The 26,659-nt window shown below is 40.3% G+C and overlaps 1 protein-coding gene across 1 annotated transcript; it reads right to left on the bottom strand.

The window, feature by feature from the left end:
* Nucleotides 1-225: 225 nt before the first annotated feature.
* Nucleotides 226-25,825, bottom strand: LOC115217440 (mitochondrial-processing peptidase subunit beta). Its single transcript, XM_029787141.2, has 12 exons — nucleotides 25,671-25,825; nucleotides 21,141-21,287; nucleotides 18,454-18,670; nucleotides 16,188-16,279; nucleotides 14,891-14,997; nucleotides 13,539-13,618; nucleotides 9,887-9,999; nucleotides 6,432-6,736; nucleotides 5,230-5,346; nucleotides 3,453-3,510; nucleotides 1,762-1,837; nucleotides 226-435 (listed from the first exon to the last, which is right to left on the bottom strand). Exons 1-12 carry the CDS (start codon nucleotides 25,737-25,739, stop codon nucleotides 371-373), a joined length of 1,446 nt encoding a protein of 481 aa, XP_029643001.1. The 5' UTR covers nucleotides 25,740-25,825; the 3' UTR covers nucleotides 226-370.
* Nucleotides 25,826-26,659: the final 834 nt, after the last annotated feature.

Here is a 26,659-nt window from a genome sequence, read left to right as displayed (position 1 = left end):
TCGGATGGTTCTCTTATGTGCCACCGGCACTGGTATCACAACTACAAATTCCATTGATGTTGATCGATTTTGATTTTGATTTTCACTTGCCTCAACAGGTCTTCACAAGTAGAGTTTTGTGAAATGAAAGCATAAATTCATGTAATTAAAATACATAGTGTTTTCACCAGGTATTCTATCACCTGACAAGAATAATAGTAATAACAATACAATGACAAAATTTGATACAGGTAACTCTTTATTTATCCATAAAGAACCACTACATCAATTGTGTGTGTGTGTGTGGTGTGAGAAAGTTGGTAAACATAAGGGGACTTCCATAACTTATTTCATCATGCTCAGATGATTTGCTATACAGTTTAGGTCTACATTATAATCTGGCCCAGTACATACTACCACGGATACGATTGTAATCTGGTAACTGTTCAATAGGTCCTGAAAGGATAAGAAGAAGAAACATGTACAGAGACTCTTGAAATGATTAATAACAAAAAACAAAACAAAATTCAAACATTTCCCTTTGACCCTTTTATAATTAACACGGCCTAGTAGTTAGAGCAGTGCACTTGCGGTTGAGGGATCGTGGCTTCAAATCTCAGACTGGGCGATGTGTGTGTTTTATGAGCGAAACACCTAAGCTCCACGTGGCTCCGGCAGAAGGTAATGGCAAACTTTTGCTGAGTCTTTCACCACAATTTTCTCTCACTCTTTCCTCCGGCATCTTGCAGCTCACCTGCGACGGACTGGCGTCCTGTCCAGGTGGGGAACCTATACACCAAGGAAACTAGGAAACCGGCCCTTATGAGCCAGGCATGGCTCAAGAAGGAACAATTAACAAAGCACACTGTTCAAGGAGTTTCAGTTGATCTTTTAACCGGTTTGTTATGATATTTCCATTGAAATACACTGCCTTTATTTCAATTAGTTTTGAATTAATGAAAGATTTAGTGAAATAACTATAATTATCGAAATCAAATTCAATGACTGGCATTCGTACTAGTGGGACGAAAAGAGCACCATCCGAGCGTGATTGTTGACAGAGCGGCTGACTGGCTTCCGTGCCAGTGGCATGTAAAAGGCACCATTCAAGCATGATCATTACCAGTGTTGCCTTACTGGCACTTGTGCTGGTGGCACGTGAAAAAACATTTGAGCAAGGTCGTTGCCAGTACCACCTGACTGGCATGTAAAAGCACCCACTACACTCTAGGAGTGGTTGGTGTTAGGAAGGGCATCCAGCTGTAGAAACTCAGCCTGATCAAGATTGGAGCCTGGCGCAGTCATCTGGTTTGCCAGTCCTCAGTCAAATCGTCCAACCCATGCTAGCAGACATTAAACGATGATGATGATGATTAAGTTTGTGTTTGGAACATAAATTAACATGAAATTGTGATGAGAAGTTTTAATTCAGATCCTTTAAAAACTGGAAGTTTTTTCAAAGGACCAAGGGCAGGATCAAGTGGGTTGGTATCAAAAGGGTTATGACAATTAAGAGTTTGGTGGAATTTTGCAAAGTACTGTATTTACTTGTGTATGTGTCACTAAGTTATACTTAATTTTAAATGGACAAAAATGGTGTGTGATATATATTATTAGGAATTGGATAAAAAAAATATGTTAAAATATTTTGTGTATGTAGAAGTATGACCAATTTATTGCTGATAAATCTTAGCAAAATCTTATATGGACCCTAACTGAGAATCACTGAGCAGCAATAAAAAGACATAGGCACACACCATATACACACTCATAACTACTCACCTACAGCAGCCACAGCAGGGCACTGATCATACAAATACTTGGTACATACTGACTTAATGGTTTCTGCATCTACAGCCTGTAGAAAGAGAGAGAGCGAGAAAAAACAAAACAGGGTAAGATATGTGAGTAGAAGAGATTTGTTTAAAAGGTATTTACTGTGATATTTTAAACTGACATATTATCACGAGGATATGAGACTCAAGGCAGACCTTGAAGAGAGGAGGCATGCCATTGATAAAGCTGCAAATAGCAATGAAAAGACTTTGACTAACATACATAATCCCTATTGATTCCCATTAATTTGAATTAATCATGCATTATCTTATATCTTCAAGATCTTGATGGTGTAATTACTTAATGTAGAATAACATTGTAGGGTAGGTGTAAGAGCCAGGATCTGGTCAGTTTGAACATAAAACAGATTAAATATTTTGGCCAGATATGGCCGGTTTAAATACTAAAGGGTTAAAGGGTAAAGAGCCCCTCCAGTCATGAATGACTATAAAATTGCATCTACGAAGTTCCCCACCGAGGTACAAGTCCGGGCAAGGTTGTTTATGGGAAGACCAGCAGTCACCCATACATACCAGCCTTTCCTCTCCATGTCCCTGATGTTATCCAAGAGAAAGGTAAAGACCGATACAGCTTGGTACCAGTGACGTCACAACTCATTTCTACAGCTGAGTGAACTGGAGCAATGTGAAATAAAGTATCTTGCTGAAGAACACAACAAATAGCCCAGTCCGGGAATTGAACTCAATACCTCATGATTGTGAGCCTGACACTAACAACTGAGCCATGCACTTTCACTTTATTGTTTAACCAACATATTACACAAATGATCGATTAGTTGGCTGAATAGATATTAAACCGAATGACTAAGAAAGAAAGAAGTGATATTGAGCTGGTGTGTGTGCGTGTTATTAGTGAAATGACCCTCCTAAAACAAAACAAAATCTTACAGTAATGATAAATATATAGTGAAGAGTTCAAAGCCAGTAATTCTTGTCTGGTACTTTATTTTATCAACCCCGAAGGAATGAAAGGCAGAGTTGACCTTGGTTGAATTTAAGGAGTTGCAAGAAATGCTACAAAGCATTTGCCTGACACACTACCAATTCTACTGGTTTGATGTCTTACAATAATGACAAGCTTTTGAGAGTTTAAAAAACTATACAGATGATTGTGTTGGTAAAGTGATGGGTAGAGGTGGTTCTGTTTGCATTGAGCTGTACGGATGGTGTTTAGAAGGCTGATGAGCGGAGATAGTATTTGTGGGTTGAGTCAAGTACATCAACATCAAAATAAATATCAAATGGAAATTGTAGTTGTGACACCTGTGCCGTGGCATGTAAAAAGCACCATCCAAACGTGGCCGATGCCAGCGCCACCATGACTGGCTTTTGTGCCGGTGGCACATAAAAAGCACCAACTAATTGTGGCTGCTGCCAGCCTCCCCTGGCCTCTGTGCTGGTGGCATGTGAAAAGCACCCACTACACTCACGGAGTGGTTGGCATTAGGAAGGGCATCCAGCCGTAGAAACACTACCAGATCAGACTGGAGCCTGGTGCAGCCTCCTGGCTTCCCAGACCCCGGTCGAACTGTCCAACCCGTGCTAGCACAGAAAACGGACGTTAAACGACGATGATGATGATGATGGGTGAAAGTGAGGGTGCTACAAAAAACTTACATCAATCCTTGCATCCAGTTCTGGTAATGGAATCCTTCGGCCATAACAAAGCATTTGCCTGAAAAGAGAGAGGTAAATGAGACAATGAAACTGTGTGTAAGGGCTAGTGAAAGAACGAAAGCTTGTTTATGGATGATATATTGTAGTAAAGCATTCAGTTGATCCCTAAATGAATGAAAAAAAAATTATCTATTATTTGGATCCATGACCATCTTAGACAAGTAGCATGGTATCTTAAGCACCACACCCAATATCCTCTCAACCTTCTTGGCAAAAATACTGAAGTTAATCCATGAAATTTTGCAGTGATGTTACATCATACACAACATCGTTGTCATGACAATTAGTCTCAGAAGCCATTGGGTTATATGATTAACACTGAAGATTTCACCAATCAACCAGCCTCCCTGCCCAGGCTTTGCAACAGGACTAACTATTTACAATAGATAATGTCATACAGTGTGGGGGAAATAAATGTTAATGCTTGTCAGTTAAGGTACTTTATAGAGAGATCTTCATTTCAGTTTTTGTTGTTTTCATCCATTTTCCACACTGCTATACTTAATCCCAGTTTCATTGCATGTCTTAAGAGGCAACTAGAAGGAGAACTGGTTGTAGAATACTGCCCATGAAGGCAACCCCCCGCCCCCCACCAACTCATGCCAGCATGGAAAAATGGACATAAAACAATGATAATGAAGATACACTGTATTTACTAGGGTACAAATATTTTATACATGATTTTCACTATAAAAACTGGGATGTGACATAAGCTAAGACTATGAGATGTAAAGGAGGCACAATGGCCCAGTGGTTAGGGCAGTGGATTCGCGGTTTCAATTCCCAGACCGGGCATTGTGTGTGTTTATTGAGCGAAAACACTTAAAAGCTACACGAGGCTCTGGCAGGGGGTGGTGGCGACCCCTGTTGTACTCTTTCACCACAACTTTCTCTCTATCTTCCGGTTTCTTAAGTAATGCAACGATGGACTGGCATCCCGTCCAGCTGGGGGGAACACATACGCCACAGAAACCAGGCCCATGAACCTGGTTAGGCTTGAAAAGGGTGATGTTTATCGTTTATGAGATGTAAAAGATTTTGTATCAAGATTTAACACTAAATTAGTGGGCAGAGCAATTTACACACAATTACAGTTTGTATTGGATGACCTCTCTTACTGCCAAACACTCAGCTGTGAAGGAAGAGAGGAACCAGTTCTAGTGCCGGTCAAGAAAACTGGAACGGATGAGAAGGTATGGTTTTGGATCATGGACTTGTTGGTCAGTAGTCCAATATCTTAACCCTCAAAGTTACTGATTACTAAATAAAACTGACATAACAGTAATGTGCTTTAATAGCCTATTAGACCGGAAACAGGTGTGGGGTACCAATGTAGGGTGCAATGTTTTCTGGTATGCAAGACAATATAGTGTTTAGTATAAACACCGGCACGGGGGCCAGGCGAGGCTGGCATCCGATCGTGGTCGTTCCCAGCCTTGCCTGGCCCCCGTGCCAGTGGCACGTAAAAAGCACCATCCGACCGTGGCCGTTTGCCAGCCCCGTCGGGCACCTGTGCCAGTGACACGTAAAAAGCACCCACTACACTCACGGAGTGGTTGGCGTTAGGAAAGGCATCCAGCTGTAGAAACACTGCCAGATCAGACTGGAGTTTGGTGCAGCCTCCTGGCTTCCCAGACCCCGGTCGAACTGTCCAACCCATGCTAGCATGGAAAACGGACGTTAAACGATGATGATGATGAATGACAATAATACTGACCTGCCAATGTCTTCACATATAGGAGTGGAACCATCAAGCTGAAGGAGAAGGTTTGTCTTCAACAAATTCTTAGCCCTCTGAATTTCAAAGTCAGTCACGTTGTTACAGAGACGCATCCTGTGAAGAAAAATAGAGGGAAATAGTTTCACAACTTTGGCTTTGTTGGTATTTGGGCAATAGAAGTAGTTATCCGACTGTAACAAAATGGACCTGATAATGAAGGCCCTAATCTCACCGACAGAAAATATAAGAACACTTGAATACCTATTTCTTTACTACCCACAAGGGGCTAAACACAGAGAGGACAAACAAGGACAGACAAAGGGATTAAGTCGATTATATTGACTCCAGTGCGTAACTGGTACTTGATTTATCGACCCCGAAAGGATGAAAGGCAAAGTTGACCTTGGCGGAATTTGAACTCAGACCGTAACAGCAGACGAAATACGGCTATGCATTTCACCCAGCGTGCTAACGTTTCTGCCAGCTCGCCGCCCTAGAAACCTTGAATACCATTAGCAGATTCTGCTTTAAGTACTAGTTTTAATGTTCTCTTTCTAGCTACACTACACCCTAAAGTAGTATTTTACTGGTTGTTGAAGTTATGGAGGAAAAAAAAAAATTTCCAGGCACAGGAGTGGCTGTGTGGTAAGCAGCTTGCTTACCAACCACATGGTTCTGGGTTCAGTCCCACTGCGTGGGCACCTTGGGCATGTGTCTTCTGCTATGTGTATGTGTATGTATATATATATATATCTATATATATATATATATATATATATATATATATATGTGTGTGTGTCCCGACATTGCTTGACAACCAATGCTGGTGTGTTAATGTGCCTGTAACTTAGCGTTTGGCAAAAGAGACCAATAGAATAAGTACTAGGCTTACAAAGAATAAGTCCTGGGGTTGATTTGCTCGACTGAAGGCAGTGTGCCAGCATTGCCGCAGTCAAACGACTGAAACAAGTAGAAGAATAGAAGGATTGCCAGTTGTCATTGTGTACTGTAAATAACACTTGTTCTTCAACAATTAATATGAGAGAGAGTGAGATCAAGTAATAAAAACATTCTTCAGTCCTATATATACTTAATAATTTCTGCAATATATTTTTGCTGTGTGCTAATCCAACCAATTATTCTCCTGGTCATGGAGACAATAACAGCGATGATGATGATGATGCTGAAAAGCAACTTACCATTCGTTCTGTATGTTGAAGATCATGTCATCAATTGAAAGTTTCTCTGACACAAAGTAGATGCCCCACATCCCGGTGTCTGTGTAACAGGTATTGAAGGCCTGGAAGCTGTGGCAGAGGTTGCCTCTGGCAGAATTGCTAGCTAAACGCCCAGCCAAATTGGCACCACCGCCATGACTGCGATCCCAGCTACCAATCAGAGTGTTGGCCACCATTAAAGCAATATTGTCCGCATTACTCCAGCCACATCCTTCCACTGCCAAAGCAACATGAGCCAATGGCATGTCGTCATCACGTACACGAATCTGTGAAGAAATCGAAGTTAAACATAAACTTACTGGTACATTGTATATGAACACACACACACACACTGGTAATTATGCATAGATACACAAACACACTTTGGTCCACTATTATATATATATATACATACACACGCGAGGGGCTGCTAAAACGTTCCTGGCTTCGGGTAAAAGAAAGTACAGGATGATCAGTTATGATTTTATTCAACATATTCCCCTCTCAGATTCACACACTTATTGAAGTGGTCCTTTAGTTTTTCTAAAAATCCTTTGTGAGCCGCTCTCCGACTATCTATCTGCGGCTTTATACAGCTATGGTAAGACCTCACCTGGAATTTGCATCACCGGTTTGGAACCCTTATCTTGCCCAGGATATTAATCATCTGGAAGCCGTTCAGCGACGTGCAACCAAAAAAATACCCTCCATCAGGCATTTGCCATATTCTGAACGCCTTACTTCCCTGGGCATGGACACATTGAAACTCCGACATCTGGCAGCTAACTTGGCAGATACCCATAAAATTATCAACCATCTTACATACAATAACTCTGAGCACCTTTTCAAACTCCACCCGTCTAACACCCATGGACATGTTTACAAAGTCAGAAAACAGCACAGCTCCCATGACTTTAGGAAACATTTTTTCACGCTGAGAGTTGCTGAAGCATGGAACAAACTGCCGGCATCGGTTGTTAGTTGTCGGAGCACTGCATCCTTCAAAACTTCCATGCTTCCTGAGATTCGCCAACACTACACCTGATTTCCTCCCCTCCATACACACACAAGCATGTATCTGACTCATACATTGTTCGCTTTCCAGACATTTGCACATTACTGCATACACTTTATACGCACTTTCTGACAAGTTGTGGTGCACCTGAGCACTGTATACAATAATTTCATTATTATTATTATAAGCCTTGTAAAAAAAAAACAAACAAAAAAAACCAAAAACTCAGAACGTTGGACCTCCAGCTAGGAATCCTTAAAGCCAGGAACTTTCAGCACCTCCTCATAAATATGCACCTGGTATATTATGCATAAATACACAAACACAGGAACTTTATGCATAAATGCAAAAACTGGTACATAATACATACACCAACTATGACAAATAAAGGTTTTATGATGCTGCTGTTGAATTTGTTTAATTGCAGGTCAACAACACAACATTCCTGGTGTCTTTTATATTTCATTTTCAGACATAGAATATCTAAGACCACATTATCAAATATACCCTTTCTTAAAGAAACTGGATAAGACATCTGCCTTCTATTTCCAGCAGATTGACTGACTGTGTAAAAGCTCTCTAATGAACTCAAGGGGTATGTGATCTTTAGTAAACAAAATTTATTTCAAAGAAAATGTAAATTGTGACGTACATTTGCCATTTAAATATGGCTAACCCCTAAGAGTGGATGCTACTGTAGTTTGTAGCCCCAGGAGGACACCTCCTCCAGCTGGCCATAGACACACTTTCTGTGCCCTATCAGTGTTTGCAAAGGGAAGTCATCCCTCCCGTCTTCAACTTATGATACACACGGACTCAAGTTTCTGGGTATTGGACCCGTCATCGGCGTGTGACAATCACAGTTGTTGATGAGAAGTAGGTTCCCTTCACAAATACATAAACTTTTTCCAGTATCGTAAAGACACTGATATCGAAAAAGTGTAAACAAGCAATAATAAATCTCAGAGCGAGTTATAAACAGTAGCTACAACACATCGTGACGTATATTTGCCATTTAAATATGGCTAACCCCTAAGGGATAGGGCACAGAAAGTGTGTCTATGGCCAGCTGGAGGAGGTGTCCTCCAGGGGCTACAAACTACAGTAGCATCTACCCTTAGGGGTTAGCCATATTTAAATGGCAAATGTACGTCACAAAATGTAAATTGATTTGCTAATACTAGCGAAGCACAAGATTGGATGGCAAGGAATGGCTGGTGTAAGGCAAAAACCTGCTGGTGAAGATGGATATGGAAAAAAAAAAAAAGGGTTATGGTGAAGCACAATCTTTGAATGTTGGGTCTCACAGAAGCAATGACAAGTGACCGAGATCTTTGGAGATAAGTCGTGCTTGAGAAGACCCGTCAAAGCTAAGTGAGATCATAGTCACAGCTGATGCTGGTGTCATGTAACTGACCCCTTAAAAGCACCCTTCAATCGTTAGGTGATATGCTGTGCGTGTGAAGACCTGTTGAACCGAGTGAAATCATAGTTAAGTTAATTTTTTGGCTCAAAAAGCAAAAAGCAAGGCCATGTAGGAGGACATGGAGTTATGTACAGGGAGGGTGTTCATGCAAAGAGTTCAGGCCATTTCTGGTCAAGAGAGACTTTGAACCGAGCGGCCGTTGGCATCTTCACTATTTCGTCCGGCAGCTTATTCCACGGATCCGCAACCCGGATGGAGAAAGCCCCTCTCCTTCGATTGAGATGAAATCATCGCAGGAGCAGGAGTGAAGAACAGCTCTTTCGAGAGGTTACATTTTCCGCTTATGATGTTGTGAGCGAGAATGAGATCATTACGGTGGCGGCGTCTTCAGCCTTTCTTCATAAGACAAATGCTTGAGACCAAGAACCATGCGGGTAGCCAGCTTCTGGACTCTTCCAAGATGATGCATGTCTCTGAGGAGATAAGGAGAAGAGGCTTGAATCCCGTACTCCAACATGGGTCTCACCAGCGTGACATAGAGCGGTAGGAATATGGCTGCTGTGAGCATTCCGAATGACCGTCGAATCAGGCCGATGCCAGTGACATCTGACTGGCACCTGTGCTGGTGGCACATAAAAAGCACCATTCAAGCGTTGGACCTTATGGAAGCAGGGAAAGGTGACCAAGATCTTTGGCAATATACCATGCTTGTGTAGACCTGCTAAGCCAAGTGAGACCGTAATCGTGGCTGAAGCCAGTGTCAAGTCAATGGCACCCATGCCACATGAAAAAACACCCACTACACTCTTGGAGTGGTTGGCATTAGGAAGGGCATCCAGCCGTAGAAACCATGCCAAATCAGACTGGAAGCTAGTGCAAACCTCCATCCTTATCAGTTTTCAGTCAAACCGACCGACCCATGCCAGCTGGGAAAGCAGATGCTAAATGATGATGATGATGATTGTTTAGTTGTTTATTATGAAGAGATATACCTACATCACAGCCAGTAAAGCGGCAAGGTGCACTGATGGGGATTTCTGAATCATAACCAGCAGTGATGTTGCCAAAATACTGCTCAGATAGCTTGACCAGATTGTCATGGTTCACACCTGTAAGATAAACAGAAACATTAATATAACAACTGGAACACATTCTCCTTCAAAATAGGCTCCCTCGTATCATATCATATCATATCGTATTTATTATTTATTTTTTTTTACATTCATTTATCTAATTATTTTTCCCCTCAAATTCAGTAATTTTATTGCAGAGAGAATTCCTTACGAATTATATTCAAACTAGTTGCTTCGATGTTCTCTCTCTCTCTCCTCGTGTTCCTGACCCCCCCCTCACACACACACAAATCCCTAATTCCTTATAAGCCAGTGGATGATCGTATCCCCTCCTCATTACTCGCTACACCTCCAGAGAAAACACGGATTTTCAAAAATGGCCAGCTAAGACCTTAACTTCCAACCTGTTACTTTCATATTTTTAAGCGTTTGTTTGGATACCTTGATCTGCTCCCCTTTCGTTTCTCTATTTATCTCTAAACATGGCGTCTTCATGCATTTTTAAACTCCACCTTTACTTTCAGCGCCATCTTCATTGTTTATTCCATTCTCCTTCAAAATATGCTCCCTCGTATCATATCATATCGTATTTATTATTTATTCTTTTTTCATTCATTTATCTAATTATTTTTCCCCTCAAATTCAGTAATTTTATTGCAGAGAGAATTCCTTACGAATTATATTCAAACTAGTTGCTTCGATGTTCCCCCGCCCTCCCACCCCCTCCACCAATACCGGAAGTTTCGACCTCTGTCTTACTTAACTACTCCCCACCCCCACTCGCACCTCTATGTAGGATTTATCTGATCATATAGCGCAAAAAATTGTGAAATGTATGCAGGTTGTAGTCTAGTGTTTCCATATGAAATCTGCCAAATGCAAGCTTTCTTTTCAGGTACATGACACGGCTGTCCCTCATCCCAGGGTCTCAGAAGCCCACACCTCCCACACCCTTAGAGTTGGCACATTGAAAGGTAGGTCTGGAGAGATTGTAGAGCTGCTTGAACGGAGACGTGTGGATGTATGCTGCATCCAGGAAGTAAGGTGGAGAGGAGGTTCCGCTAGGCTCCTCACAGGCAAGGAACACAGGTACAAGATTTTCTGGGCAGGGAACACTGACGGGATCGGGGGCGTGGGTATACTTCTTGCAGAGAAATGGGTAGATAAGGTAATCGAGGTAGTCAGAGTAAGTGACAGAGTAATTAAAATTAGATTAGTCCTTCACCATAGGACAGCTACCATCATCTCGGCATATGCCCCTCAACCAGGGCTACCGGAAGGACAAAAAGACCAATTCTATGACACCCTATTGCGGACTACCTCGTTGACAAATGACAGTGACCTTCTCTTCGTGGCAGGTGATTTCAATGGACATGTTGGACGGCATGTCGGGGGCTTCCATGGCGTCCATGGAGGCTACGGTTTTGGCTCTCGTAATGAGGAGGGAACCAGGCTGCTGGAGTTCTGCGATGCAAATGACCTTATGGTCTGCAATACCAACTTCAGGAAACCCACCTCTCACCTAGTCACCTACCGTTCTGGCAGACACACCAGCCAGATTGACTATATCCTTGCCAGAAAAAGGGAAAGAGGGCTGATCATAAATGCCAAAACCTTTCCAGGCGAAGAATGTACTCCTCAACATAGATTAGTAGTTAGCGACTTCAGGATCAGAGCTAAATGGTTGACCAGAAGAAGACCAGCTTGGAGGAGAAGGGTCTGGAAGCTTAAAGATCCTGCAAATGGACAGAGATTTAGAGATATACTACTCGAAGCCTTTGACGAAATAGAAGGGGATATAGCTTCACTTAATGTGGAAGACAACTGGAGATTTCTACGGGACAATCTGCTGACAGCCACTGACCAGATCTGTGGATGGAGCAAAGTACCATCTCGACCCAGAGTAACATGGTGGTGGAACACTGTGGTTGACAGGGCTATTAGACAAAAGAGACAGGCTTGGAAGGACTGGAAGAACGGTGGTAGCAGGGAATTGTATCAGACAGCCAGAAGGGAAGCTAGGAGACAGGTTTATTTAGCCAGAGGGGAAGCGGATAAGAAAAAATTTGCCAATGTTCTGAGCTGTGAGGATGAAAGACTTGAGGTATTTTGCATTGCAAGACAGTGTGTGAGAGAGAATCGTGATGTGGTAGGAGAGAAGTGAGTTCGCATGGATGATGGTTCACTTGCGCTAAATGAGGATGCAAAGAGAGAGGTTTGGAGATGCCACTATGAAAGGTTGCTGAATAAAGAAAATGAATGGGATAAAGAGAGTCTGCCGAATGTTGATCCAACAGAGGGACCAGCTATCTGAGTTGATAGTTCCGTGGTAGCTAAGGCAATTAGAAGCATGAAGACAGGGAAAGCCCCAGGCCCATCAGGAATTACTACAGAGATGCTCAAAATATCTGGCAGTGTCGGCTATAACCTAGTCACCCGTATAGTTAACCAGGTGATACACGAAGGAGTCATACCCAATGACTGGTGTAGCAGCATACTAGTCAACTGCTACAAAGGTAAAGGTGATGCCCTAGATACAAATAATTACAGAGGTATCAAGCTGTTGGATCAGGTAATGAAAGTTACGGAGAGGGTCATAGCCCAACTAATTAGAGAGAGAGTTAGTTTAGATGAGATGCAACTTGTCAGAAAGTGCATATAAAGTACATGCAGTAACGTAAAAATGTCTGGAAAGCAAACAATGTATGAGTCAGATACATGCTTGTGTGTGTATGGAGGGGAGAAAATCAGGTGTAGTGTTGGCGAATCTCAGAAAGCATGGAAGTTTTGAAGGATGCAGTGCTCCGACAACTAACAACTGATGCCGGCAGTTTGTTCCAGGCTTCAGCAACTCTTAGCGTGAAAAAATGTATGCATGTTTGTGATACACACACACACACATTATGTATGTGTGTTTGTTTGTGTTTACTCTTATCTAGATATCATGTGACTGTTGAAAATGAGCATCATATCAACATACAAAGAAGGGTGTTCTTTTCTAATCTTCTGTGAAAAACATGTCAAGCAATGAAGAAACATTACTTTGCTTGGAAACAGGTGAGGGTTAGCAACACAAAGGGCATCTGGCCATAGAAAATCTGCCACAACAAATTCTGTTTGACCCATGCAAGCATGGAAAAGTGGATACGAAATGATGATGACAATGTATATCTATTTCTTTATTACCCACAAGGGGCTAAACACAGAGAGGACAAACAAGGACAGACAAACGGATTAAGTCATTTATATCGACACCAGTGCGTGACTGGTACTTATTTAATCAACCCCAAAAGGATGAACGGCAAAGTTGACCTCGGCGGAATTTGAACTCAGAACATAGCGGCAGACGAAATACCGCTAAGCATTTCGCCTGGCATGCTAACGTTTCTGCCAGCTCGCCGCCTTATGATGTATATCGTCTTACAGTCGTGAGTGTCTCTACACCATATCACAACCCGCACCACCTCAGAAGACGCTGCTAAATTAATGAATTAAATATGCTTGTGTCCCAGTTACATGTAATAACTGCAGTCTGTTAAAAAACAAAAACAGCCAAGAAGAAAAGTATCACTTACCACCAGCAGCGGCCAGGACAATACGTGGACCCTTGTAATGAGTGGAAATATATTCTTTGAGGTCATTGCGGTTAATAGTCCTTCAGAAAATGAAAAGAAATTAAAAGAAAATAACCATTAAATCAATTAACAGGATCAAGATTTGAGGTAATGTATTCTAGGCCACTATCAACCTTTCCCTTGTAAAAATTAATACTTAGGCACTCTAATGAAAAGTATTGAGTGATCCTGAAGCTTAATGTAAACTGTTTTTATATATAACCTCACATTTATATTGGATGTGTAATGTAAGTGTACATTTATATTGGATGTGTAATGTAAGTGTACATGTTTGGCAGAGTGCCAGTGTTCTGAGAGAGAAGTTAGGCATAAGGGGAATTTGTTGCTGTGAACAAGAGAGGAGACTGTGCTGGTTTTGTTATGTAATATGGATGAATGCCAACAGTTCCATAAAGAAGTGCCGATCTCTCAATCAAAATGGATGGAACTTGTAGAAGTGGGAGACTCAGGAAGACATGGGATGAAGTACTGAAAAATGGTCTCAGGAAGCTGAACCTTTCAGGCAAGATGACGAAGGACTGAGACACCTGGCTGTACTCAAGAAGACCTGTAGCCTGCAGCAAAAGTGTTTAGACCGAACCTTCTGGTTGTGTAAAGCACCCATGGTGGTGCCTCGTAAAAGTGTCTGTGTGGCAACATGTAAAAGCATCTGTACAGTGCCATGTGAAAGCACCTGTGTAGTACCATGTAAAAGCATCCAGCACACACTGTAATGTGATTGGTGTTATGAGGCGAATCCAGCCGTGGAAACCATGCCAATCAGACTGGAGTTTGGTGAAGCCCCCAGCTTGCCAACTTTCGTCACACTGTCTAGCCCATGCTAGCATGGCCAACATATGTTAAGAGATGATGATATATATATATAAATTTTTATACTTTGCATAGGCATTGTGATGCTAATCACCTGGACTCAGATATACTGTGAAATGAAGCATCAGTTAAGTATAAAGTGGTACTAAGAAATTGAAATTTCAAAGGAATAAACGAGGATGACATGCAAATATTGAGATTGTATCAAGTATTTTTTATTAATACTTTTAAACACACACACATGAATGTAGCACAGTCTTTCTGATGACAATGTGTCAAGGTACACAGGGCAAGATGGTTGTCAAGGTATGTTGGTGTGCAATCTTAGACAAAAGCTGTGTGAGTTAACATTAAACTGCTGCCAATGGTGGGGGTGGTCGTGGTGGTAGATGGATTTCAATCTCCATCAGATAAGCTGTTAAAACTAATCTATCTCAAATAAGCTACGAAAAATAGATAAATAGAAATATCAGCTTGCTTACTTAATATTCTCAGTGGGTCCTAAGATTGTACGGCCAAGAGGTGTACCTTGGTAAGCTATTGAATGAAGATGGTCAAATATAACTTCTTGGAGATTAGTCTCAACTTCCTAAAACACAAGCAAAAACAAACAGGAATTAAATCACTTCATGTTTTGTAGGTGAATCGGCACGAGGTACCATGATAAAGCAGCTATAAACCTTAACTGGGAAAATACAAAATTGGAATAGAATTAGGGAAGTGTTTATAAAATTAGATGGGGAAACAAGATGGTAGGGTTTCAGAGAGAAGGGAAGAGAAAGAAATAATATCACCTCCATCTTCTTCCCTCTTTTCCCCTCTACAGTAGTGTTTCTCAATCGGGGTTCCCTGGAAACCTAGGTTTCTGCAAAAGGTTCCTAGGGGTTCCGCGAGAAGTGAATACGATAAGCTAATGCTAATTTCACGATCGTAATATCACCATACATGCACAACATACTATTGGTTATTGTAATATAGACATCATCCTATCTAACCTATTATGTTATCAAAAAATATAACAACCATTGGGGATATATTTAGTGATGTCTGTAATTTATGGACACCCTATATATATATATATATATATATATATTGGGTTGTCCGGAAAGTTTGTGTCGATTTATAGTAGTTTACCTTTTGACTTACCCTCCCAGGCACCTCAATTCTGGGAAGAGGGTATTTTCCAGTTAAAGAAAAGATGGAGATGCATTGTGCAACAAAATGGTTCATATTTGGTTGATTAAAAATGTAATGGCAAGTATTTATTGACCTTTTTCTTTTCTTTAAAAATCGGCACAAACTTTCTGGACAACCCAATATATACATATATATGATATTTACAATGCGAACTACAATGAAAAAAATGAGAAAGATATGGTATATAATTTTTTTGTGCAGGGGTTCCTTGAGATATGTAATTTATTTTAAGGGTTACGCAAGGGTAAAAAGGTTGAGAAACACTACTCTTCAGCAATGCACCAGTTTTTACCCCTCTATCACAATCTTACCTCTCAGCTCCTGGCATAAACCACTTCCTCTCGCTATTACTCCCAATCAAGGTATCTTGCCTCGTGAGCTACTTGGTAACTTCACAAGAGCTAGAGACATGAAAAAGCACCCAGTACACTGTATGTGAAGTGCTTGGCATTAGGCAGGGCATCCAGTTAAACTGTTCAACATACAGACGCCAAATGATGACGAAAAAGAGGACAGAAATTTCAAAGGGATATAGAGAAAGAGAGATGAGGTAATTTGGAGAATGACCAAAGACACACTGACCTGCATTTCCCGAAGGATGACTCCACGCTCACGTTCAATTTCCTGCTCACCTAGAGTACTGTTTTGTATGATATCCGAAAGAATGTCAAGAGCTGTAATCAGAAACAACCAAAGTCCATGTAAGAGCAAGAAAACACTGGGGTTGCTGAAGTGTATGGATGAAGGTGATATTAGGGTAAGTGGAAAAAGAGATCTTAGTACCAGGCTGAGTAGGTTACAATGGAGATATCAGAGCCTTGAAGCAGTCATTTCAGCTGCTAGAAATAGCAGTGAAATCTCCCTTAATCCTCACCACACTATCTAAATAATGGAGGACTATGCTGAATAATTTAATCCTTGAGCAGGCATAGCTGTGTGGTCAAGAAGCTTGCTTCCTAACCATGTAGTCTTCAGTGCATTCCCACTGTGTGGCACTTCAGGTAAGTGTCTTCCACTAGAACCCCAGGCTATAGTAGAAAGCCTTGTGAGTAGATTTAGCAGAGATAAACTGAAAGAAGCCTGTCATATATATATATATATGTGGCTCAGTGGTTAGAGCGTTGAGCTTACGATCGTGAGGTTGTGAGTTCGAATCCTGGACCAGGCTGCATGTTGTATTCTTGAGTAAGACACTTTATTTCACGTTGTTCCAGATCACTCAGCTGTAGAAAGGAGTTGCGATGTCACAGGTGCCAAGCTGTATCGGCCCCTTTGCCTTTCCCTTGGATAACACTGGTGGCGTGGAGAGGGGAGGCCGGTATGCATGGATGACTGATGGTCTTCCATAAACAACCTTGCCAGAACATGTGCCTGGGAGGGTAACTTTCTAGGTGCAAGCCCGTGGTCAGTCATGACCGAAGGGGGTTCTCAGCATGTGTGTATGTATATATATATATATATATATATATATATATCAATTTCAACTGGTACTTATTTTACAGACCCTAAAAGGATGGAAAGCAAAGTCAACCTCAGTGGAATTTGAACTCAGAATGTAAAAAAGATGAAATGCCACTATGCATTTTGCCCATAATGTTAATGGTTTTGCCAACTTGCTGCTGCTAATAATGATGGTTTCAAATTTTGGTACAAGGCCAGCAAATTCAAAGAAGGGGATAAGTCGATTACATCAACCCCAGTACTAAACTGGTACTTATTTTATTGACCCCGAAAGGATAAAGGCAAGGTTAACCTTGGTGGAATCTGAATTCAGAACATAAGGCCAGACCAAATGCCGCTAAGCATTCTAATGATTCTGCCAGCTCACCACCCTAATATCTCTCTCTATATAAACGGCAGTTTGTCTGTGTGTGTTTCTGTGTGTCTGTTTGCTTGTACCCTCACCCTGACCACGGCTTTCAACCGATTCTGATGAAACTTGACACACACATAGCCCAATATCATAATTCAAAACTAACGCAGCGAAAATTTTGAAAAGTTCCCCCAGTTCTGAAAAAGATCGATAAATTCCACATGGGGTACACAATCAGAAATACAAACCACAGATGGTCATGGGGACGCAACTCGACCTTTTTAACTATCAAAAATAATTTACCATCTTTTTTTTCCCACTTTTTTGCTATTTTTTGGCTATAACTCTCAAAAAATTCCTTTATAGTTATTTCCCTTACAAACCCGAGCAACGCCGGGCGATACTGCTAGTCAATAATAATAACAAACCTTTCTACTAAAGGCACAAGGCCTGAAATTTGGGGGGAGAGGACTAGTCGATTACATCAACCCCAGTGTTTCACTGGTGCTTATTGACTTTGGAAGGATGGAAGGCAAAGTCGACCCTGGCAGATTTTGAACCCAGAATATAAAGATGAATGAAATGTTGCTAAGCATTTTGCCTGGCATGCTAATGAGTCTGCCAGCTCACTGCCTTAATAATAATAATAATAGTAATAATAATAAGTGGGGAAGCATCATAGCCATGTGTTGAGAGGAATTCTTTGGCGTTTGAATAATTCACCTCTGGAAACAAGGGTGTTTCATTCAACATCCTTGAACTACTCTTATTCAGGGACCTTTTGAGCGGGATGGGGTACTCAACCTGAAGAGAATTTTAACTGGGCCCTACCTGCGAGGTCATGCGCTGCTTATCTTGATGTAAGGCCACCATGTTGCGCACATATGGTTGTGATGCACGTGCCTGGTGTACCCTCATCGGACGGGTAGTCATGATGAGTATACCGGGCTTTGTATAGTTTACCCCAGTGTTACTTTGATGGCACGCACTGCTCTCTCACTCAATAATAATAATAATAATAATAATAATAATAACCTTGAGGTAAATCTTTACTGAAGCACTTGGCATAATAGACTGTCTGTTCACGAGAAGTGTAGGCATTCAGATGGGCACCCATGTTTTCAACTTCAAGCTCCAGACTAGTTTGGGAACGTTTTGATGTTCCTTTGAATATCATATGCTCCAAGAAATGTGCCACACCGTTATTGCTGTCATTTTCGAACCTGCTGCCAGCATCGATCCACAAGCCAACCTTGAGAAGAAAACAAACAAGAATAGTACATTATAAGAGACACATACACAAGTACAAAAGAAGAATAATAAAAAAAATTGTTACAACAGTCAGATACATAACTTAAAAACAAACAATAACAATGGCACGGATTATTATAATGGATATCATCAACATCATTTGAATGTCCACTTTTTTTGTGATTGCATGGGCTGGATGGAATTTGATGAGATGCATTTTCTATGGCAGGATGCCCTTCCTATCACCAACCCTTGCCTTTTCCAAGGTAATATTTCCCCATGATCAAACAAATTTTCATGGAAGAATGAAAATAAAGGGCAATATTTGCATAATGGTGGCACTTGTTTACAACTCTCAGGCAATGTCAAGGCAAGAAGACACTAAAACACACACACACACACATGTATACACATGCACCATCCGAGCGTGATCGTTGTATCAGAGCGGCTAAGTGGCTTCCGTGCTGGTGGCACGTAAAAAGCGCCATTCGAGCGTGATTGTTGCCAGCGTTGCCCGAATGGCACGTGAAAAAAACCCCACTTGAGTGAGGTTGTTGCCAGTGCCACTGGACTGGCCCTCGTGCCGGTGGTACATAAAAGCACCTACTACATTCTCGGAGTGGTTGGCATTAGGAAGGGCATCCAGCTGTAGAAACTCTGCCAGATCAAGATTGGAGCCTGGTGCAGCCATCTGGTTTGCCAGTCCTCAGTCAAATCGTCCAACCTATGCTAGCATGGAAAGTGGATGTTAAACGATGATGATGATGATGACATACATGATAGGCACCTTTCAGTGACCATCTACCAAATTTACTTATAAGGCATTGGTTGGACCAGGGCTAAAGTAGAAGACATTTGTACAAGCCAAAGAGAAAAAAAACACTAATAATAGCACAGCTCATTACAACACACTCACACATATATATCTATATACTACAAAAACTGTGACTGCTTGCTTCCATGTGTGCGTGCTTGTCTGTAATTCAATACAGCCAAACTGGCGCAAAATGGGAAAATACTCTGAAAGTAAGGTAGCCTTGAAATGTGAATACAACTGGAATAAAACAAGTTTCGAGTTAATCGGACTATGGATTTCCGAGATATGTGATTTTTTTTGGGGTACCTTCATAAATAGTCAAAATGGCGCATAATGGGAAAATACTCTGAAAGTAACATAACTCTGAAATAGGGATATATAATACTGCGAAGATTTTTTTTATTAATTTTATGTTTATGTTATATAACAATTTCTTTTGCATTTTTGTAGAAGTGTGCACATAAGCCATAAATAAATGCTGTTACTGGAGTTCAAGTTCATCCCGGACATTCTATTTCTATTAGATACTGTAAATAATTAATAAAACCTTAAACATGAACTTCGAAACCAGATCTATGATGACATGAACGAATTGAAATATTTAACTGAATCATCATAAAATTAATTTTCATTTCAATGCAATGTTAAAATCAGCTTCAATGTTTTATAATCTGAGCCGTCAGTGACCCAATGGGTCACGGGTAGTCTAGTATATATATAAAACATTAATGAACTTTTAAAGTGAGATCTTTCATTCACATCACTGTTCACACAACTGTTGATTTGTTTAGAGAAAATAATGTAAACTTCGGTCAGAATCCTCACTCCTACTCTGATACATTTATCTCTCCTCCTACTACCTTTACAACATCTTGCATATATTGTGCATTAAATGACAGAACAATTCCTCTTAAAAAAATATATATATATATTTCTTTATTGCCCACAAGGGGCTAAACATAGAGGGGACAAATAAGGACAGACAAAGGGATTAAGTCGATTACATCGACCCCAGTGTGAAACTGGTACTTTATTTATCGACCCTGAAAGGATGAAAGGCAAAGTCGACCTTGGCGGAATTTGAACTCAGAATGTAATGACAGACGAAATAGTTATTTCTTTATTACCCACAAGGGGCTAAACATAGAGGGGACAAACAAGGACAGACAAAGGGATTAAGTCGATTACATCAATCCCAGTGTGAAACTGGTACTTTATTTATCGACCCTGAAAGAATGAAAGGCAAAGTCGACCTCAGCGGAATTTGAACTCAGAATGTAACGACAGACGAAATACCGCTAAGCATTTCGCCCAGCGCACTGACGTGTCTGCCAGCTTGCCGCCTTTTCCTCTTAAAAAAATATATACCCCTGGAATTCAATGCTTAGCGGAATTTTGCCTGTCAATACATTCAAAATTGAAATTCCACTTTGCCTTTCATCTTTTGTTGGGGGTCAATGTAATTGACTAGTCCCCTCTTTTGCAATTTCAGGACTTGTACCTATAGTAGTAAGGATTAAATGCCATGTTTGTACGCCAATTCGTGAAGCATTCCATATATTTTTTTTTTCCAGCAGTTGTGCCCCAGCATGGCCACGGCCTTCGGGCTATAACATTTTAAAGGATTTTAAGGATTTAAAAAGCAGAAACTTACAGTACAAGTGGGAATCCCAGAGTCTTCAGTTGCAACTCGTATACCATTGGCCAAAGTTGTCACTTGAGTTTCAGGTACATTCAACAGTGTTTGTTCGTAAGTGGCAGCTTTTGCCGATCGCCATCGTCTGCTGATGCTAAGGGGTACCTTCAAAGGAAAACAAAAACATTAAGAAAAATTACAATCAGCGCAAAGTACTTTGCGACATTATCATCATTTCAATGTTAACTTTACTGTGCTTGCATGGGTCAGATGGAGTTGGTTCAAGCAATTTTATTATGGCCAGATACTTTTCCCGGCACTATCCCTTACTGTTTCCAAGCAAGGTAATATTCACCCATGGCCATGTTTCTGTAGAATATTGAAAATGAATAACACTATTTGTATGACAGTGACACCTACTTACAACTGTGAAGTGATATCAAGTCAAGGAGACACACATACATACATACATACACATATACACTTCTTTCAGTTTCTTATTTCTTTATTGCCCACAAGGGGTTAAACATAAAGGGGATAAAGAAGGACAGACAAACGGATTAAGTCAATTACATCGACTCCAGTGTGAAACTGATACTTAATTTATTGATCCTGAAAGGATGAAAGGCAAAGTCGACCTCGGCAGAATTTGAACTCAGAGTGCAGCGGCGGATGAAATACCTATTTCTTTACTACCCACATTTGTCTGTCCTTGTTTGTCCTCTCTGTGTGTAGCCCCTTGTGGGCAGTAAAGAAATAAGAAGCACCGTCAGCACAACCATTTTAATTCTATTTTCACATGGAATACCATTCAGATATTTAGGATATGGATGGTGCTCCACAAAGACATCCTAGAGTACATCCTAAAGAACATTTAACTGACAGGCCTTCATGGTCAGTTCAATACATTCCAATCATTGGCACTCAGACCAGGTGTTTCCACATTTTGCTTTTTCTATTGCCCTCCCTAAAACAGATGGTAACATACCACTGACCTATGTATTCCCTAATTGCCTCCTTTAGTGAGTCTCATCTTGCAGGCTTTTTCCATCTTTGGAATTCAATCTCCATTCACACATTTCTGAGTGATCAACCAAGCCAGGATTAAGGACCTGCAAAGGTCATGAGCACAGCCTTTTCTATTCTGAAAAACTAATAAAGCTTATTCTAGAGTGAACTAGTGAAGCTGTGCAGCATAGTGATTAGGGTGTTGCACTCATGATCGTAGGAATGTGGTTTCGATTCCTGGTGCAGGCGATGTGTTGTGTTCTTGATTCAAATACTTCATTTCATGTTGCTCCAGTCAGCACAGCCGTAAATGAGTCACAGCCTGTTCAGTGGAGACCACTGTAGTCTCAGTCATGTGTATGCCATGGAAACTGGGTTAAACTCAAACCTTAAGAATCCTAGGCTCATGATAGACATAGAGTGGATAAGGAAATGAACAATAAAAGGATCAGTTGGATATTACACTGATGAGGTGGGGAAAGTGTATTCTTTTATCTTTTACTTGTTTTAATCATTGGATTACGGCCATGCTGGGGCACTGCCTCTAAGGGTTTAGTTGAACAAATCAACCCCCAGCAGTCTCTTTTACCAAACAGCTAAGTTACAGGGTGTAAACAAACCAACACTGGTTGTTTAGTGTGGTGGGAGACAAACACATGCACACACAGACATGGTGGGTTTCCACAGAGTTTCCTTCAACCAAAATCACTCAGAAGGCATTGGGTTGCACAAAGCTATACTACAAGACACTTGCTCAAGATGCCATGTAGAGGGATTGAACTTGAAACCACATGGTTGCAAATTTAGCTTCTTAGTCATGCCTGAACCTCTATTGGAATACAGTTCTGAGGTGATTTCATACAACTGTTAACTCAAGAAGTGAAAATCACAACTAATTCTGTGTCGACATTGTTGGAGGTCAGCTTTACACCTTCATACTGTTAATATAGTGAAAGATCTGTTTTACTTTCACAGTGTTGGCATAACTAGACAGGTGCCACTTTAGTGTGAGGTCTACAGCCCAGTTACACTTTAGCATACCGAGACCTCTGAGATATACTGTGACTGCGAAGACCCGACAAATGAAGTAAGTTCATGGCTTGCAGGACAGCCTGCTGTGCTAACCTTCGATCGTAGAGTGATCCACTGTGCTTGAGGAGACCTATTGAGTCAAATACATCAACATCAAAATAAAGATCAAATGGAAATTGTAGTTATGATACTCGTGCCAGTGGCATGTAAAAAGCACCATCCAAACGTGGCTGATGCCAGCGCCGCCTTACTGGCGTCCGTGACGGTGACATGTAAAAAGCACCAACCGATTGCGGTCATTTGCCAGCCTTCTCTGGCCCCTGTGCTGGTGGCATGTAAAAAGCATCCACTACACTCACGGAGCGGTTGGCGTTAGGAAGGGTATCCAGCTGTAGAAACACTGCCAGATCAGACTGGAGCCTGGTGCACCCTTTGGCTTCCCAGACCCCGGTTGAACCATCCAACCCATGATAGCATGGAAAACGGACGTTAAATGATGATGATTCACCTTAACCCTGATCAGGTCATTTCACAGCATAGGCTATGTATACTGTGGTAGACTGCATATCTATTTCATAGTATTATTCGCCTGAAGTAGCTAGAGGTCAGGTTCACCTTCTAACTTAGAATATTTCAGCATCACACTGATGTAGAATATTAAACTAATCAGATATCAATCCCACATTCAAATACATGTAGCCATAAGTTTGGTGACAATGAATCTATCATTTGTTCCATTTACAAAGTGCGTGGCGGTAATTCTTTTTCCTTCTGAAACTAAACCATTGTGATTTAATCAACTGGCATTCCATTGGTTATAATGACGAGGGTCCCAGTTGATCTGATCAGTGGAATAGCCTGCTCATGAAATTAACATACAAGTGGCTGAGCACGTTCTCAGGGAGATTCAACATAGCACACTGGATGTGACAAGGGTGGCCTTTTGAATTATGGGTACAACTCGCTTTTGTCAGCCGAGTGGACTGGATCAACGTGACACAAAGTGTCTTACTGAAGGACACAATGTGTTGCCTGAAATCGAACTCATGACCATACGATTGTGAACTGAATGCCATAGCCAGTAAATCACAAGCCTTCACTAAACCCTTGTGATAAACGAGGAAAGATGTATTTTGCTAACATGACAAGAAGTTAGCTTCACAATAAGAACTTGATGCAATGTCACAGGAGGAGTTTTAGGTTTGTTTATATTTGAGGATGAGTGAAAGATGTATTTGGTCAGGCTTTTCTTGAAAATAGCAGAGTCACAATATGACTCGGTTGAAGCAGGAAATTGAAACCTGGGTGCAGTTAGACATCTGGGGATACGAAAACTACAGATGGACAGATAGATAACTGGTCAACATTTCGAGTTAAAATCAATTTATTTTAAAATATAGATAAGGCAATTCGAACTGCAGATTGAAATGTATAAACGCCCCACCCACTCTAAAATGAGGATGCGTAGACATGAACAGAAATTGATAAGAAAAAGGAAAAAATTATACACACACACACACACATATATATATATATATATATATATATATATATATATATATTATATATATATATATATATTGGTGGAATCCGTCTCTTGCTACGCTTGTAGGTGCGCGGGGTTTTATGCACCGGCAGTAGTGGTAGTAAGAGACTGATTCAACCAGAATAAAATATATTAATAATCTCTCTTATTGAATGCTCATTCTTGTGAGAGTCAACACTAAAAGGTTATATATATATATATATATACATGTATATATGTGTGTGTGTCTGTAAGAAAATAGTGACGCTCACAAATGCTGGGATGATTCTCGAATAAAAAAAGCACACACTTATACAACAGAAATATTAACATTTCTTTCAAATACTTTGATTATTAACTTAATTATTAATATTTAAACTCGATCACAATCGATGCGAACAATGATAGAACACACTCGTCCGTCTCTTCTTTGAAAAGAAGATGACATTTAAAAATAAAACTTCTCAAGGTTAAATAATACACAAGACTCTTTTGACCAATTTTTAATGAACATAATAATAAACATTAGGAACATTCTAGTATTTCTTGTAATTAATTATTCTCCTACGTTCAGATAAACAATATGTATTGGATCATTATATATATATATATACTTTTTATAATTTTGTGAAAAGTAAACAAAGAATATTTGACGGTAGGTCATTCATTTTGGGATTGCATTGGAGTAACAAACTGGAAAGGTTCCAGATAATTAGTAGTTTAAGCTCGAAGCTTTTGATAATTAAATAAGGTCATTTAAAAATTAGAAGAATAGCAATAACCAATTACATATGATACGATATATGATTGATTGAGATATATATATACACATATGCACAAGGTGTCCTTTACGGTCGGAAGTATAATAATAATATTCAAAGCGATGACCTCGGCATGAGGTTGTCTAAAATTCGATCGACTAATGTTGGTGTTGATGAATGATAAAACACGATAGCTTCCAAATAATAATAAGAGAACTATACCTGAGAACGAGCGTGTACCTGTCTGGTGAGGAGAGACAAGGAGAACTGTAAGAGGCGTTTGGTAGCCATGTTTGTAAGAGAGACGAGGTCTTCCACCGGAAGTAGTATTTACGTATGAAGCAGCGAAGAGATACGGATAGTAGTTAATCGATTTGCTTGATATAGCAACCAAATCTTTTTCGAAACACAACCGTATTTTCTTTAGAAAAAAAAAAAAAAAAAAAAAGAAAAAGGTGTATGTAGTTTAAGAAATATCTATGGTGTCAATCGACCTGTTAGATATAGCAACCAAATCTTTTTCGAAACACAACCGTATTTTCTTTACAGCATGGCCGTAATCCAATGATTAAAACAAGTAAAAGATAAAAGAATACACTTTCCCCACCTCATCAGTGTAATATCCAACTGATCCTTTTATTGTTCATTTCCTTATCCACTCTAAAAAAAAAAAGGTGTATGTAGTTTAAGAAATATCTATGGTGTCAATCGACCTGCTAGACATAGCAACCAAATCTTCCTTTAGCTACACCGTACAGTTCAAGAAAAAAAAAGACAAAAAACAAAATGACACGCTGAAGAATGTTGGGATCTTCTCCTTTTGAACGGCAGTTTGTAACATAATTTCTAGGTAACTAAAAAATTTAAAACTTCGTATACTGGTAGAATGTGTTTAAAAAACATCATTTTCTCTTGGTTTTATTGAGAAAATTCTATAGTTTGTAAGATATTTCGTCTGAAAATCCGAGCATTTCGGCAATTTTAACCAATCGATTACCTCCATTGAACTAAAATCATTTGCTGCGTCTAAAACTGAGACAACATCCTGTCACTAACCCTCAACCTAACCCTAACCCTAATTTTTTTTCTTAATTGTTAAATTAATTTAATTGTTACGCGTGTAAAAAGAAGACAAAACGAAAGCAATGGAAAATAATTTAAACAATTAACAAACAAAATAATTCTATAATTTTATACACACGCTTTCCGTA

Source organism: Octopus sinensis, linkage group LG11, assembly GCF_006345805.1.
Source record: "Octopus sinensis linkage group LG11, ASM634580v1, whole genome shotgun sequence".
Classification (NCBI taxonomy): domain Eukaryota; kingdom Metazoa; phylum Mollusca; class Cephalopoda; order Octopoda; family Octopodidae; genus Octopus; species Octopus sinensis.
The sequence above is the reverse complement of the archived record's forward strand: the minus strand, read 5'-3'. Positions and strand labels throughout refer to the sequence as shown.